Below are 15890 nucleotides of genomic sequence, written 5' to 3' on the forward strand. Positions count from 1 at the left end.
AAGGGTACAATGAGTACCAGTGATGGAACTCTGATTTGAACATGAGCAGTCTGGCTCCAAGAAACTGAACAGCAGACAGGCACTGGGGACACTGGGGACAGAGGCAGGGGCCAGGCGTGCAGACCACATCGAGGATTTTGAACAACAGTGTGCAACTTTAAGGACTTCAAAGAGAGAGAATTGGTAGGATCACCTCTACTTGTTCCCCTCTGGCTGCATTATAGAGACTGGATCAGAGCAGGGCAAGAGTGGAAGAAGGAAGACCAGTTACTCTGATAATTGTAGCAAGTGACTCATGTGAGAGATGATACAGAAGACTGGGTCTGCACTAGCAGAGTGGCCGTGGGCTGGAGGGGTGTGGTGAACGTTCCAGAGATTGCGTTGTGCTACAATTTGTTGTTAAAGAATAAACGGTATGCAGTGAAGTGAACTGGGTGAATCTACAGATAACAATCTCATTTTATTTATTTTTTATTTTTTAAATTTTTTTTATGCTTTTAAAATTTATTTCTGAGAGAGAGACAGCGTGAGCAGGGGAGGGTCAGAGAGAGAGGGAGATACAGAATCAGAAGCAAGCTCCAGGCTCTGAGCTGGCTGTCAGCACAGAGCCCGACGTGGGGCTCGAACCCACTAACCGTGAGATCATGACCTGAGCAGAAGTCGGACACTTAACCGACTGAGCCCCCCAGGCGCCCCAACAATCTCATGTTAGAATATTGTTCTAATCTTGTTCTACAGTGGTCTAGCCCAATTTCTAGAGAACTGAAAGATCTTGAGAGACACACTTATGACAGTACTCTGTATGATGGGTTCCAGAACCTATTTTCTGGCTTCCAATTCAGGGATTTGAAAATTAAATCACACTAATAAATAACACACACGGGTGTTTCCAGAAATTCAAAGTGCTAAAATTCAAACTGGACTTTCTGTCCAAGGCATCAGAAAATGAAGAGCACTCAGTATTATTAAACTAACTACCTTGAAGGTATTGGCTGGCACCTGAACTGGAAGACCATCAAGAAAGCCAGCGGTGCTCACCTTGTTGAGGTCCATTATCAGCCTCTGCTCCTGGAAATGTCAAATATTCAGCTCTACCACAATAAATGAAATTCAGAGTGACTGGGTATCTTGTTGTATGCAAATGCTGAAAATTAACAGTTCATGCCAAAATAAAGGAAATTTGAGATCCTAGACCAAATGAGATGAGTCAGGGAGTGTCTGTATAAACTTCTTTATCTTTTCTGTATTTTGGAAAGGAAAGATTAGGCTAGAAAGCTTTGTTTCCATTCTTTCCTCTTTGTAATATATGAATGAATTGAAACCCAGATCTGACTTAGGTGATAATTCAATTACAAAAATCAACATAATAACTTGTGATCATTCGGTTAGCTATAAACTGTTTATCTTACAGTTACTGTTTTATGTTCTATCAAATTAGATGGGCCATATTTAATACTGCTATTTAATAGCCTTTGGATATTAAAATTAAAAAAATATTTCTCTCTGGAGAAATAAACTTCCACTAGGAAAGCTTCATGGTAATTGTTCCCTTCTGTCATATGTATCCACTGATTTGTTAAGCCAAAGACATACCCAACACTGTTTTTAAAACAATGGAAATGCATTTTTTAAACTCCTTAGTTATGGATTTCTCTTCCCACAAGCACAATAATTTATTACCAAGGAAATATATTATCAAGTCTTCATTTTTTGAGTTATAATAAATCTTTAAATTGCGATTCACCAAGATTTAGAACATAGAATTAGGTTAACATTTATAATTTTCTCTAATATTTTTAGTCTCTACCTTTAGATAGTTTTTTATTTATATTCATAGATGCATGATTTTTAGTGATCACTTATTATAAAGTCAATCTACTTGCTCCATTTTTATAAAAAAAAAGTTATATATGCATAGGAAAATAAACCCAGAAAACACGTGCTATGTTGTTGAGAACATTTGTTAAAAATCTATAGTAGCTCCTGAACAAATAGAGAAAACGACATTCTATCAAAAGTGATCCTTCATGATTTTTCACTTGGTTAAAAAACTAGTTCATAATGCATGGCGTCATCCCCTCAGAAAGTAATTAGCTCTTTCTCCATCCCTAGTGTTCACCTTACTCTATGTCCAGATATATTCCTGTCCAGTAAAAAATGTGTTTGATTAAGTTGTACTAAAAACTGAATGGCCCCCTTCCTTTTCTCACTGCTTAAATATTTCAAGATTAGGGAATTCTTACAAGAAATTTTTATAATCCAAATGGCCCACACATGTGTAGGTTATTGTTTTAACACTATGGCCTCAATCATCTCTTAGAAGCAGACTAATTTCATGGCTCTATCAAGAGGAATTCTCTATCAGGCAAACTTACATGTCTCTGGCAGTCCACTCAGTATAACAGGGGATGGATGGGTGTAGGTGTGTCATTTGGGAACTAAGTCAGTGTCTTTAGTGAAAATTAGATTGGCCATATTTAATACTATCAGATCTTGTTATATACAAAAAAGTAAATTATACTTTTCAAAATGAAATCTGATCCTCCTAAATTTTAGATGTCTTATAGGAGACTTCCATCATTCCATTGATATAATTTTCATTTCTTGACATTTGTACTCAAATCTAATATTGTACTCATATTAGATTAGATCCTGTGATTCTAAAACTATAAAATCATAAAGCCTCAACCCTCAGTCCTTTTAGTCTTATGATTCTCTTACAGACTTCAGAGCAGTATTTTTACATTACTTAGTAGTATACTTTATGCCCACTTTTGGGCACAGTGTCATCTCAGAGGCAATGTTTTACAGAGGATAGTCAAAATATGAAGACTTGCCTTTGCACACAGGGCATCCAGACACTTGCACACTCTGTTCCTTCAGTCAGCTTAGCACTGGGGAAAAGAAGGAAGGGAAAGAAATGTTCGTTTATGTGGCAACATCAAAACAGAAGAGCAGTGAAAGAGTGAAACATGTAGGTAGGATGTGACTTCCACAAAATGCTTCTTTGTCTATCTGTTGAGAAGCTACAAGGGATCGATTTCAAGTTGACTTCCCTAAAAGCAAATGGTTAGGTGATGATTCAAGTGAAAGCTACTCATCAGGAAGTGTTTCTAGGAAAGACCGGGAAGGGAGTGGGAGGTGGGATGTCAAGCAGCAGAAGTGCATTATCAAGCAGGCGCTATAGTGGGTAGCTACCCTGTGGGGAAGTTGTGGAGACACCACTTTAGAGGTGTCCTGACAGATGGGGGCAAAGAAGATTCTCCTGCCATCCATCATCGGCAAAGGGCTGCATCCACAAATGTAAATTTCAAAGAACTTCTGGCTTTCCTTGCTCAGGCAGCTAGAGGGCAGTTCTCTGACAGACAGACCCAGGTGCTTGGCTGTTGGCTAGGAGAGTGCTTTGGAATCTAGAGTGTACAAAAATGACAAAGAGATTCAAGGGGACAGTCTTTGCTACATGGCCCAAGAAACAATTTATGCATTGGTTCTATGGGACTTCTAGCCCAAAACATTCCACAGCAATAAAATCCTCAAAGAAAGTTAGTAACAACTCAATCTTATAAAACATTTCAACAGTTATAAAACAAAGGATTACTTCTTGCATGTAGATGGCAAAATGTATTCTCCCTGACTTACATAAATTTTATTATAAATTGAAAAGAAGTATCATTCCCCATTCTCTGTTAGGGACTTGAATGATCACAGATGTAGAAAAACAAGGTGAACTTTGAATTGGTAATCATATCCAAACACCGATTCATCTTCTTTCTGGATCCGTTGTATTTTCTGATTGATAGTACATGATATGAGAACAATAAAAAACTTTAAGACCTCTTTCTGAGATTTCAGTAATAAAATGTTAAGTATATATTGTACCAAAGTACAAAGATAACCCCTTCACCCTGCTCCACAAGAAAATACTAACTAAAGAGACCACTAAAAAACCCTGAAACGTGTTTGTCTGAGTATGTCTCCTTTGCAGCACACCTGATTCATATGATATAAGATAGGAGATACTTGAAGAGCATGAGACTCTTTAAGGGATGGTGGTGGTGGTATAATTTGAATTTCAACCTAATTTCTAAAATGTGTTATTCCCTTTGTGGCATTTTAAGATTGTCTTCTGAATTTGAAAACTGCTTTGTGTTCCTTGGCAGAAACAAAGCACATTAGAGTATGTGTAAGTCTCTGTGCGTGTGAATGGTCAATGTTGTTATATAATGTGTTATATTTATGCTATATACTTATTCCAAAGTCTCAACACATTTTATTGAAATAATCATCATGCTTAGCTAATCTGTTGATACAAAGTTCCAAATTTTAGGGATTTATAGAAATTGAAAGCAGTTATATGGCCTATCTTCATCACTAAGGAGTGTCATATTAATTGTATCCTGTACACTGGATGTTCGTTATTGAGGAAAATATGCTTGTCTATTGCTTTTTAATTTTTATTTTGGAAATGTTTTTCTTTTTTAGTAATAAAAGTTAAATTTTCCTTTTTCAAAAACTTTAGTTACACATGGAATATTCCAGTTAAATGGACTGAAGATAATGTGTCAAGTATTACGTTCTACAACAGGTCACAAACAGGAGGTAAATTTCATCAATTGATTTATTTCTTCTTTGAATTAATATACCACATTAAACTAATGTGAGTATAAAGAAGCAACAATAAAGATGGAGCTTATGATGTAAATTTCAGCTAAAGGAGAACTCTTAAGTAATTTATCAATGAATTCAAGCCCGTATCTATAATGAGAAATTTTCTACCTTAATATATTCTTTTTAATGATTTGCCATGACTTACACAATAACAAATACCCTCCCCAAAGGTGAAGTGTCACACATCCAACCATCGGATGATCAATGTGTAAGTTTTCTTTCTTTCTTCCCCCCTCCCTCATTTCTTCCTTCCTTGCCTTCCTTCATTCTTTCTTATTTTACTTTTTTTCCCTTTAGAACAGAGAAGGAAGTCATGGAATTTCTGAAAACAAAGCTTGATTTCTTAAAATGCTGTCATTAAATTCGACCTATCATTTTTTCCAATTCAGTATGACATTAGAATCTTTAATGACTCCAAATTATTTTCTAAGTTGTAAATTGTCACCAATAGCTCAAGGCACTATCTGTCTCTATTTCCTTCCTTCTTCCTTCCTCCCTCCCTCCCTCCCTTCCTTCCTTCCTTCCTTCCTTCCTTCCTTCCTTCCTTCCTTCCTTCCTTCCTTCCATCCTTCCTTTGGTCCATCTGTCCATCCATGTCTCTAAATGAATTACTTGGTATGTGCCTGTGTTAAAATTCAGCTGTAGCTGCTCTGCTCACTTAAATCAACTGGAAGTATGTTTCTATAGTCTATCTCCTGTGGTTTGTCTTTCCCTTTCTTGAAAAAATTTAGTAATGTAAAAACAAAGAGACCTTATCATTGTTCTCTCCTTCAGATTGCTGAAAAAATAATAGGGCATCCTAGAAGATTACTGCTTTTTATACTTTTACCATTATACTTGTTTTATGTTTCAAAATCATTTCCTTTCTAAGACAAATGATACTCTTCTTCACCCATGCAGGTTTGTTTTCAGAAAGTAAATCATTTATCCTTTATTTACATATGCCTATTTGCTCCTGCAAAATATTCTAAAATATTAATTATGATTTTTCCCTAATAAGTAAATTTTTACCCAATTTCCAAGAGATTGATTTTTTAAACAGCCTTATTGAGATAAAATTCACATAGTATGCAATTCACCCATTTAAAGTGTTTTTTTTAATCATATTTCTGGGTATGTGTAACCATCACCACAGTACAGTTTAGAGTACTTTAATCACCTCAAAAAGAAATCCCATTCCCTTTAGCTCTCAATCCCTCTATCCTCCCAGACCCCAGCCCTAGGCAACCACCGATGGACTTTCTGTCTGCATAGATTTGCCTTTTGGACATTTCCTATAATGAAATGATATATGTAGTATTTCATGGTTAGCTTTTTAAATTTAGAATAATGTTATCAAGGTTCATCCATGTTGTAGCATGTATCAATACTTCATTCTTTTTTATTGATGAATTATATTAACATCGTATTGATATACCACCTCTCGCTTATTTATCAGTTGATGGCATTCAGATTATTTCTACTTTTTAGCTGTTAATGCTGCTGTAAACATTTGTGTACAGATTTTTCTGTGAATGCAGTAGGTTTTTTTTTTTTTTTTTTACCTTTGGCGCTTTTACTTTTATTATAAAATCTTGTGTGTGTGTGTGTGTGTGTTTAATTTTTATTATAAATTCTACCAGCTTTGCTACTGTCAAGGTAAGAAACCTTTTTGTTGCTTTTGCTGCAAAACTTTCTCTTGATCATTCACACTAACAATTACTTTGATTGTTATGGTCAACATTCCTCCTGAATTCTTTTAGAATTGCCAGATCAATGCCACTTTGTCTTACTATTTTTATATGATTATGTTTATTTGAATACTGAACTCTATCTTTTGTGATCTGCCTTCTGACCATTTTCTTACTCATAAACATGTGCCAATGGAAAATGGAGAAGACAAAAAAGACACTTTTTAAAATGTGCAGTACCACTGATAAAAGGCAAAATGAGGCTACCATTCCATTGGAAGGTTTTCAGTGAATTTGGTGTAATATATTACTACGTATATTTGCCATGGGTTACCACTAGTTAACTGAGGGTTAGAGGAGTGTCTTGGCAGCTGCTTATTTGCTGTTAGCAGGTTTAAAAGCATGAGTAATTTGTCTATGCTAACAGCATTTTAATGGAATGAGGTTTCCATAAGAGTGAATTTCACAGATAACTAAAGCTTACTCAGGTGTTTTGTAAAATAAAGCTGAAGAGTTAAACAATAAACATTTTTTTGTATGGATAACGTACTTATTAGAATATTTGAATAATAAATTTAAGCCTTATTCACCAATTAATTAACTAGTTCTTTCAAGCAAGTATTTACTGAGAGCTCACTTAAGGGCCAGACACAGTGGTAGGCATGGAGATAATGGTGAGGGAAAAAAAATCCTTACCCTCTTCGTGCTTACTGTCAGGGGAGGTGCAGACGAGTCGGCGGGGAAATATGTGTCATAAATGTCTAGTGTGGCCACCGGGGCGCTCACTGAAGGAAGCACTGGCCCAGAGTTGGGGCTTCAGGAAAGGTTGCCAAAGAAAATGACATCTAGGCTAGAGTTAGGGGTGGTAAAAGTAGTGTTTCAATGGATGATAGGATTGACCAAGTGTAGACAAGAACTGCACTTTGGACAGAGAATGCTAGTGGGAAAGTGAGGGCAGAAGGCTCTCCCAGCGACTATATCCTTCTGTCTTTACATTGAACACATTTTTTGGCTATAACTATTAATTTAGCTGTCTTTCCCCTCCCCATAGAATATTTCTTAAGGAAATGGAGCTTATCGTTTTTCGTTATTGTGATTGTTCTATATCTTCAGCAGATACCCAGTAATTGTTTATTGAATGAATAAGTGAAAGAATGAATAGAGAGGCTCTTTGAAGACAAATCTGTCTTTATCTGAAATTTCAGAATCATGACTGCTCACTTAGCCAGAAGCAAAGTAGGCATCTCTTCCTACTTCAAAGCGCCTGCTCCATTTTTAGGCTATGCAATAAGTTCCTGTTTCCTGTTTGGGGACATCTTCAGGTCTCAGCTCAGAGCACAGATGACAAACACGTTCCAAGTGCACTGAATGGACAATCAGCTCAGGTTACCAGCCCTACCTCCCTCCTCTTGGTTTCTCTGATGATTCATCAGTTAGAGATTTCCCAGGCAATGTTGGGACTTCCCCCAAGGCCTTTTATTTACATTTGTGTTGCATATGATGTTTGAAACATGAAACAAATTTAACATGTAATTTATAGAGGACCTCTATCACAGATACTTCTCAGGCTATTCTACCTGCCCTGCATAATCTCTCTGCTCACTGTTTATAGTATGTTTTGTGCAATCAGTATAATCAATCCTTCCTTATTCCTAGTATTATTTCTTTATATTTTAAATATCATTGTTTAACCTTCATATGCTCTGTCTTTTCTTTTTCAAGTAAATTATAAACTCCTTGAAGATATAATCTATACATCAAACTCCTTGATGGCAGGTCAGGATACCACCCTATTCCCAACAAGGTTCTGTGTACCTCTTTAGAGTTAGTAAGAGTTTAGTTAAGTCCTTGCTTAATGAAGGCGTGTTTGCCTTCAGACTGCTGTGCTTTTAAAGGATGCATGTGTATACTTTAATTATGCCTCTATCTTTAGTACTGCTTACTATTTTGTCAGTGCACCTACATTTAGTAATATACCACCTTTTTGCTTTTTGATCTGCTGCTTCCTAACATTTAGAAGACTTAAAGGTCATTACGTGATGTCAGATAACTAATCTTACTAAAACATAACATTTTCAGATAGGCGTTTGTAATGGCCTAAGTTTCTCCTAGGCCATAGGAGATGGTAATGACTTTGTGATGACTGTTTTCATAACTCTTTCAGGTTTGAGGATACATTCTGGATGGTTTAAATAACCAAATTCTGAGTACATATAAATAGAATATTACTAGAATTTGATGGTAGTTATAGTTAAGTATATTTCATATCAAAATAATTATGGGCATATATTTTTAAATTTAATAACAAAGAGAAGGAGAGACTTCATTCTTTCAAGCTGAGCCTCTTGGAACATTTGAATTTTGATTGGGTCATTATGAATTCAGTTTTGCAGATTCAAAAGCTCAGTTTCATCAACTCATCCCTGGCCAACCAAGTCTTGAAAGATTTATTCACACAAAGCAAACATATAAGAATGCTAATTTGTTAATTTATACAAATAAAAACACACTGGCCAAGGTGAACCAGAATACTCATGCCAGCTAATTAGGTGTCTCCTTCCAGGAAGAAAGTTTACTTAATAAGAGTAAAGAGAGAGTTAAGGTAGATCAATTATTTTAGAGATTTCATCAAGCTGTGATAGCTTTATATATTGCATTAACCAGGGGAGTCTAAGTATTGTATTTAGAGGCTATTTTGATGCAATGAAAGTTTCTTATTCATGCAACAGTCTGATGGAGGTATTATTGTCCTGTTATCTCTTTTAGGTGGCTCACTTCCAAATAATAACTTAGAAATCCTGTCTTTCTCTTTCTTCTAGCTCCCCAAGTGTAAATTGTGTGTCATTAGTCAAAAATTACTACTTTTGTATCTTTTAGCTGTTTTACTATTAAGTGATACACAAACTATCATTTTACACTGAAAAATAATTTGCTTAAAGGATCAACGCAACAAGCGTTTACATCACTAAAGAAAAACATTTCTTTCTCTAGAATTATCAAGCTATCACAAGATGTCTAGTTGTCTAAAGTTTGTTGTAATTATTTATAGAAAATAATATACAGGCATGCCTCAAAGATATTACAGATTTGGCTCTAGACTACCACAATGGAGTGAATATTGCAGTAAGGCAAGTCAAACAAATTTTTTGGTTTCCCACTATGTAACATAAAAGTTATGTTTACACTACACTGTGGTCTGTTAAGTGTGCAACAGCATTATTTTTATGTCTAAAAAACAATGGACATACCTTAGTCAAAAAATACTTTATTGCTACAATTACTAACCATTATCTGAGCTTTCAGTGAGTCATAATCACTGAGTACAGATCACCATAACAAATATAGTAGTAATGAAAAAGTTTAAAATGTTGCAAAAATTACCCAAATGTGACATAGAGACACATGTGAGCAAGTGCTGTTGGAAAAATGATGCCAATGGATTTGCTCCATTGGTTTGTAGGGCTGCTACAAACCTTCAATCTGTTTAAAAAAAAAAAATGCTGTATCTGCAAAGCACAAGGAAGCAAATTTCAGTAAAGTGAGGTATGCCTGTATTAAAGACCTGTTACGTGAGTTCTATTACTGAACTCTATCTGGATTGCGATTAATTAGCCCCTGGATGAAATTTTGAAAAAAAAAGGAATTATCTGTCTTCTCCACCAGCTAGACAAATAAAGGAAAAAGGAATTTTCTATAAAGAGCTCCTACCCAGAAATAATTCATTTAACACTTTTATACCTAAAACTAGCAAGAAACAGAACAAGACAATTTATAAATTGAATGACAGGGTGTTGTGTCGCCATTAAAGTTGCATTTTCACATACAAGTATCCCCCTGCTTTCTGAAAGTTTATGTTCTGCCTTTTCATTTTTACAAAAAACCTATATTAGTACGGTAATGGCTTTTTTCATAAAAATGAACATGGTGCTTGGATTTTTTTTCAGTTAGCCACAATTGGTACTAGTCTTTCATAAAAACAAAGTGATATTAATAAAGACTTTTAGAAAGTGGGAGATACTATTTTCTCTATGCCATTTCAGCTTATGAAAGGTTTCACAGGAATGTGTTAGTTTCCCCCCTGATAGTCAGGGAACTCTGCATGGAAAACAAAATGGCAAGGTGTTTACAATACATATTTTTTAAGTTTATTCATTTATTTTGAGAGAGTGAGAAAGCGAGAGTGGGGGACGGACAGAGAAAGAGAGGTGCGGGGAGGGAGGAAGGGAGAGAGAGAATATCCCAAGCAGGCTCTATGTTGTCAGCACAGAGCCCAATGCGGGGCTCGAACTCATGAACTTAACCAAGAGATCACAACCTGAGCCAAAATCAAGAGTCTGTTGCTTAACAGACTGAGCCACCCAGGTGCCCCATGCAATATACTTTTAAATGAAAAGGATTACGAATCCTAAAAACAGTAAAGTTCCATTGTGTATATTGTGTGCGTGTTTATGCACATATATAGAAGACACACACATAGTAGAAATAAACATTATGTTAACTAGTGGTGGGTAAATTTTATATTCTTCATTATACTTTTTTGGTTATTTTCCAAATACATATTTGGAACTGTAAGGACCACATATGACCATTAAAATCATAAAAAAATTAATAGTAAGTGGGGAAACGAAAGGAAATATACACCCTGACTTCCATGTGCCTCTGGGAACAGGCACCAGTATTTTAGTCCTACTTACTTCACTATGCAACTAAACAACCCAACAGTATTTTGCTGTTGACAACTGTTCTGAAAGTAGCATGAACTTGGAAAGTCCATAACTACTGACTTCCTGGATCTCAGCTTCCTCATCTATAAAGTGAGAAAAATCACAGTAACTCGAGACAGGCTTAACTAGGTATATATAAAGCACACTAAAATACTGCAGTATTTAGATGGATTGCCAGGAACTTCTCAATGTTATTTATATTTGCCTCGCTATTTATAGAACTGCGGCATATCCCCTTTCATAATAATGAGGATAGCTACCATCTGTTGGACAAATAACCGTGTGACCAACACTTTACCGATGTTATCTTCTTTAATCTTCACAACAGTCCTGTGAGGGATTTTTATCCCTCTTTCCCTTATGGTGAACTGGGACACAGAGAGGTCAAGTGATTTGGCCAGGATCACACAGCTAGTTGGTCACAGAGCAAGGGTTTTATCCTAGATCTGTCAGACTCGAAAGTTCATGTCTTTCTCCTGTAACATATGGCTCTGTGCTTAGCAAGAGGCTCTCCTCCAGATACAAACATTCAAAGCGTACGGTTGCCAAAAGATTAGCTTCCTTTCAACAACTTGTCCATGGGAGAATGACAAAGAAAGATAAATACTACATGAGTGAGGTAAAGGTTTATAATTTGTTAAGTATCTACTCTGAATGTTCCTTAAAAAAAGTATTGTCTTGTTGAAGAGCTTACTCATATATTATGAAAAACTACTGTGTCCTGGAGATCTTCCAAACCCGTGAACACTTCCAAAATTTAAATCATCTTTCCTCCCAGACGAACTCATCTTCCTCTATTCTGTAATGGCAACATCATTACTTACCCAATCATGCAAGCCATTTTTCCCTTCTCTGACTTTCCACATCAAGTAAGAAAACCACCTGTTGCTTTTACCTGTGATGTGTCTCTTGAATATATCACTTCCTTTCTTTTTTCATTACCTCCACATTAGAATAAGCCCTCATTCCTTCTTGCCCTAGGCTATGATAAGAGACTCTAAAATCTCCTTCCAATATATTTCTCACATCACTCTCAAAAGTACCTTTCTACAGAGCAGATGAGCATGTTATTTCCCTGCTTAAAAATCTTCTCTATCTAACCATCTCGCACAAGATGGATTGCTTCACATGGCATGTGACTCTTGCACTTTGAAGCCCCAGACTTTATTTCCAGCTTCATCTTCTATTTTCCTATCACATCCTATATCATCACTACATTAAAATTGAACTTTTTCAAATACCCTAAGTATTCCCACACCATTACTTACATTGCATATTTTCCATGCAAACAAGAGAGTATATGAATTAAAGAGAATAGAAGAAATGCTAACAAATAAATACTGGTCATGTCAGAGCACAGCTATTATTTTAAGTGAATATTTTTTATCTCAAACATAGTCTCTGTTCCTTCAATGCTGAGCTTCTAAACTCTATATACTAGAGGCCTATGTAAATACTGGATGCTACTTTAGAAAGAGAGTTAATTTGCCAAATCCATTGATGAAAAGCATTGATGCGATCAACTGAAATAAGGAAACAGAAGACTTTACAAAGATAAATAAAATTGGAAGAGCAAGTATGAAATGGATTATAAAATCAAGAAAGTTGTATTTGGATTTCAGTTCTATTGCAAGCCTTCTTGACATTTTAAAAGCATTACTGATTCTCAAAGCATCATTGTGGTAGGCAATAGCTATTTCCATCAATTTGAATGTTGGTTTTAATAAATAAAGTATTCTTTTAAATGTTTACATTTTTATCGCCTTCCCAAACTGCCCAGTGCATATTCTTTGTGTAATTAATCTATCACAGTTAGAAATATATGGACTACCCCCAGAAGCATGGACTGCTCTGTCTTTTGGCATTGTTTACTTTTGTTGAAGGATTGACAAGCACAGAATTATTTCACTCCATTGGCAAGCTTCTACCAGTAGGAAGTATAAGTCACAAATCACAGGACGCTTATTTACATAAGTTATTCTTTTTCAGCTCATGCACTACAGTGACATTCTAAAATTAGGCAACTAAATAAGAATTAGGCTTTGGGGCTTTGGATCCAAATCAAACTTGACTCCTTGAGCTGATATTTCTTTTCTTTTCCTCTGACCCTCTGGGCCTAATTTCTCTGTGTTTACAGTATATGCAAACATGTTTCTCATTAGTGTTTATTTACTACCACAGGAATCACTTTGAACTCTTCTAATCCTGCTGGAAATGTTTTTCTCAAAATAAACCCAGATCATATTGGGTTTTATCGTGTAAATTATGAAGTACCAACTTGGGAATGGATAGCTACCAATCTTTCCTTCAACTACAAGGTAAGAGTAGCAGTGATTGTGAATTGTTTTATTTTTGTTCTAAGACAGCAGCTTGATGATGTTAATTTCTCTCAACATTCTTTGCTTTAGGAATTGTGTTTCTTACCTCATTTTCTTCTTCTTCCCAGGGGTTTTCTTCTGCTGACCGTGCAAGTCTTATCGATGATGCTTTTGCCTTGGCAAGGTGATTTTTGGAATGAGATTAGACTATTTAAAATACTGTGAATTTTATCACAAATCTCTTTTTTTAATGAATTGCAACAATGTTTAAGTATTAATTATTGTTTAAAATATCCAAGGCCACTATTTATAACATCATCGTTTTCCTTAACACTCTCTTTAAAAACCCGTATAAGCCTCATAGCCCAAATACTGGTATTAGCTCTTATCAGACCCACAAAAACTCACCTTTGACTAGGGTTTGACTATATCAGAACTCTTGAGCTAATTAGGAGTGACATTTGCAAATGCTCCAAAGTGCTCTTTCATAATTTGATTTAATAAAATGACAATGTATTTCATTAACTTAGTTCTATGAGCCTAAGCCCATTGTATGATTTTATGGTTAGAGTTGTCAAATCTTGTTCAGGTCATCAAGGTAAGAAGGATGAGACATGGTGTTCTAGGACAGATCAGAACTAAGGTACCATTTAATAAATCTGACTCCTGCCCCCCCCANAAAATAATCAACATATATTGGGGAAATGGGAGAGTAGTAACCACAGTACCTTTGAGGTCTTTGGTTTTGTTTTGTTTTCAAGTGGTTTAACAACACTAATTCAACAGGTATTTGTTGAATTTCTGATACTTTTGTAGGAGTGAGGATCATAGCCAACTGGTTTTGCTGGCTTTGTAGTGGCCTCATCCTAGACATAAGCAGTGTACTTGAGAGCGAGATACTACTTCCTCAAAAAGCCCCCTTTGGAGCTGGACCCCTTTGTCGGCGTTGGGTGTCCCTTTGTGGATGCTGTATTTCACCACAATATTATACTGTCATTTCTTATTAATTGTCCATCTCACCTACCAAACTGTAAGTTATGTGAGGGTAGGAGCCCAGATCATGTTCCCGTTTATTTTATTCCCAGCTCCTATGACTGGCCCATGGCAGAAGCTCTTTAAATATGAGCTGAATACATACCTGAGGGATAGTATACCAGCACGAAAGGCATGAGAGAACTATTTTACACAGACTTCCTAGATAATATACTGGAAGTCAGAAAACCTTTTCAACATGTTTAAAGGAGAAAATGAGTAGGGCTGAAAAAGGAGTTTAGGAACCAGATTAAAATCTTGGTTCTGTATAACCTTGAGTAAATTTCTCAACCTCTTTCTGACTCTTGAGTAGAATGGAGATGACCTTGTAAGACTCTTGTGAGAAATAAATGAAATAACGCGCATAAAGCACCCCAAACAATGCCTGGCCTGTAGCAAGTGCTTAATTAAAGTGTACCACTTGACTGTACCAGACACTGCACAGGACTGGGAAATGAAATGGTAAAGGAAGATAATATTTTAAAACATAATAGAACCATTAAGAATTCATTTTGGGGGGAAACTCTCCTCTGAATGCATCATGACCTTTTCCAAAGCTTGGCATCTTCTTGGCTGTTAGAGGTTACAGCAGAACTCCACTATCTTATGGTTTAATTCCCATCACAACACAATGCAGACAGTTATTTTTGCTGTAAGAAGTCAAAGCCTCTTGAACAGCTCTCTCTGGGAACTGTGTATAAAGCAAATAATTCACAGAATTGAAAGGCTCTCTCGCATTTGCTCAGCTCCTTGGCCATAGCTCCATAAAATTTTGAAGAGATATAGAAAGGAAGAAAGTGAAACAAATTTGAAAACCAAAAAATATGTAGAGTCACACAGCAACCCATCTGAAAAATACCTGGGCTACCACCCGGACTATTGAGCTATCACCAAATTTCCTTCCGTAACATATGAGGAAAACAGGACTCAGGGAAATAGAGTCTGCCAGTAAACTTTAGGTAGAAAAATGATAAACATGTAGTTAAACAGGTAAGTGCCTGTGATAGGATAAGAATTCATACAGCTCCACTTGGTTGTTCAAAGAGAAATGTAACTATCGTGTTTCATAAGCAGGACTGAAAGAGCACATCTAAAAATAAACGCATTCTTGATTCCCCTGGCCCCAAATTTGAGGAGCCAGTCATCGTACTGCCCTGGATGAATATCGAGATGGGTACATTTGTCCAAGAGAAGGAATAAAAATTCTCGCAACACTTCAAATCCCCCAGACAGGCTCAGTTTGAGTAGATGGGCAGTCCAGTAAAACCATCAAAGTTACCAACTTCATTTAAAGTTCCTCCCTGCCCCCAATCCAGGCGGATTTTAGGGCAGCTCCCTGTGTGGGAACGAGGTGCTTGATGTCCTCCCCATTTTGCTGCAGGGAACTTCTACTTCTCCCGGACTCACAGGGCTGTCTCTGATTCCTCCAGACCTAAGGCCAGGAGACCCAGAAGGGAGAGCAGGTGAAGGGAAGAAAG

The 15890-nt window shown here is 36.3% G+C and overlaps 1 protein-coding gene across 2 annotated transcripts in view; it reads left to right on the forward strand.

Moving 5' to 3' along the window:
* ENPEP (glutamyl aminopeptidase) overlaps nt 1–15890 on the forward strand; it is an 84035-nt gene that overhangs the window by 50331 nt on the left and 17814 nt on the right. For both annotated transcript variants that reach the window (XM_077755003.1, XM_077755004.1), the window contains exons 11-13: nt 4520–4599; nt 13244–13380; nt 13509–13564. In XM_077755003.1, the coding sequence (XP_077611129.1) occupies nt 4520–4599; nt 13244–13380; nt 13509–13564 (273 nt within the window). The remainder of the gene's footprint in view (nt 1–4519; nt 4600–13243; nt 13381–13508; nt 13565–15890) is intronic.

This window comes from Crocuta crocuta, unplaced genomic scaffold, assembly GCF_008692635.1.
Source record: "Crocuta crocuta isolate KB4526 unplaced genomic scaffold, BGI_CrCroc_1.0 scaffold52, whole genome shotgun sequence".
Taxonomy (NCBI): domain Eukaryota; kingdom Metazoa; phylum Chordata; class Mammalia; order Carnivora; family Hyaenidae; genus Crocuta; species Crocuta crocuta.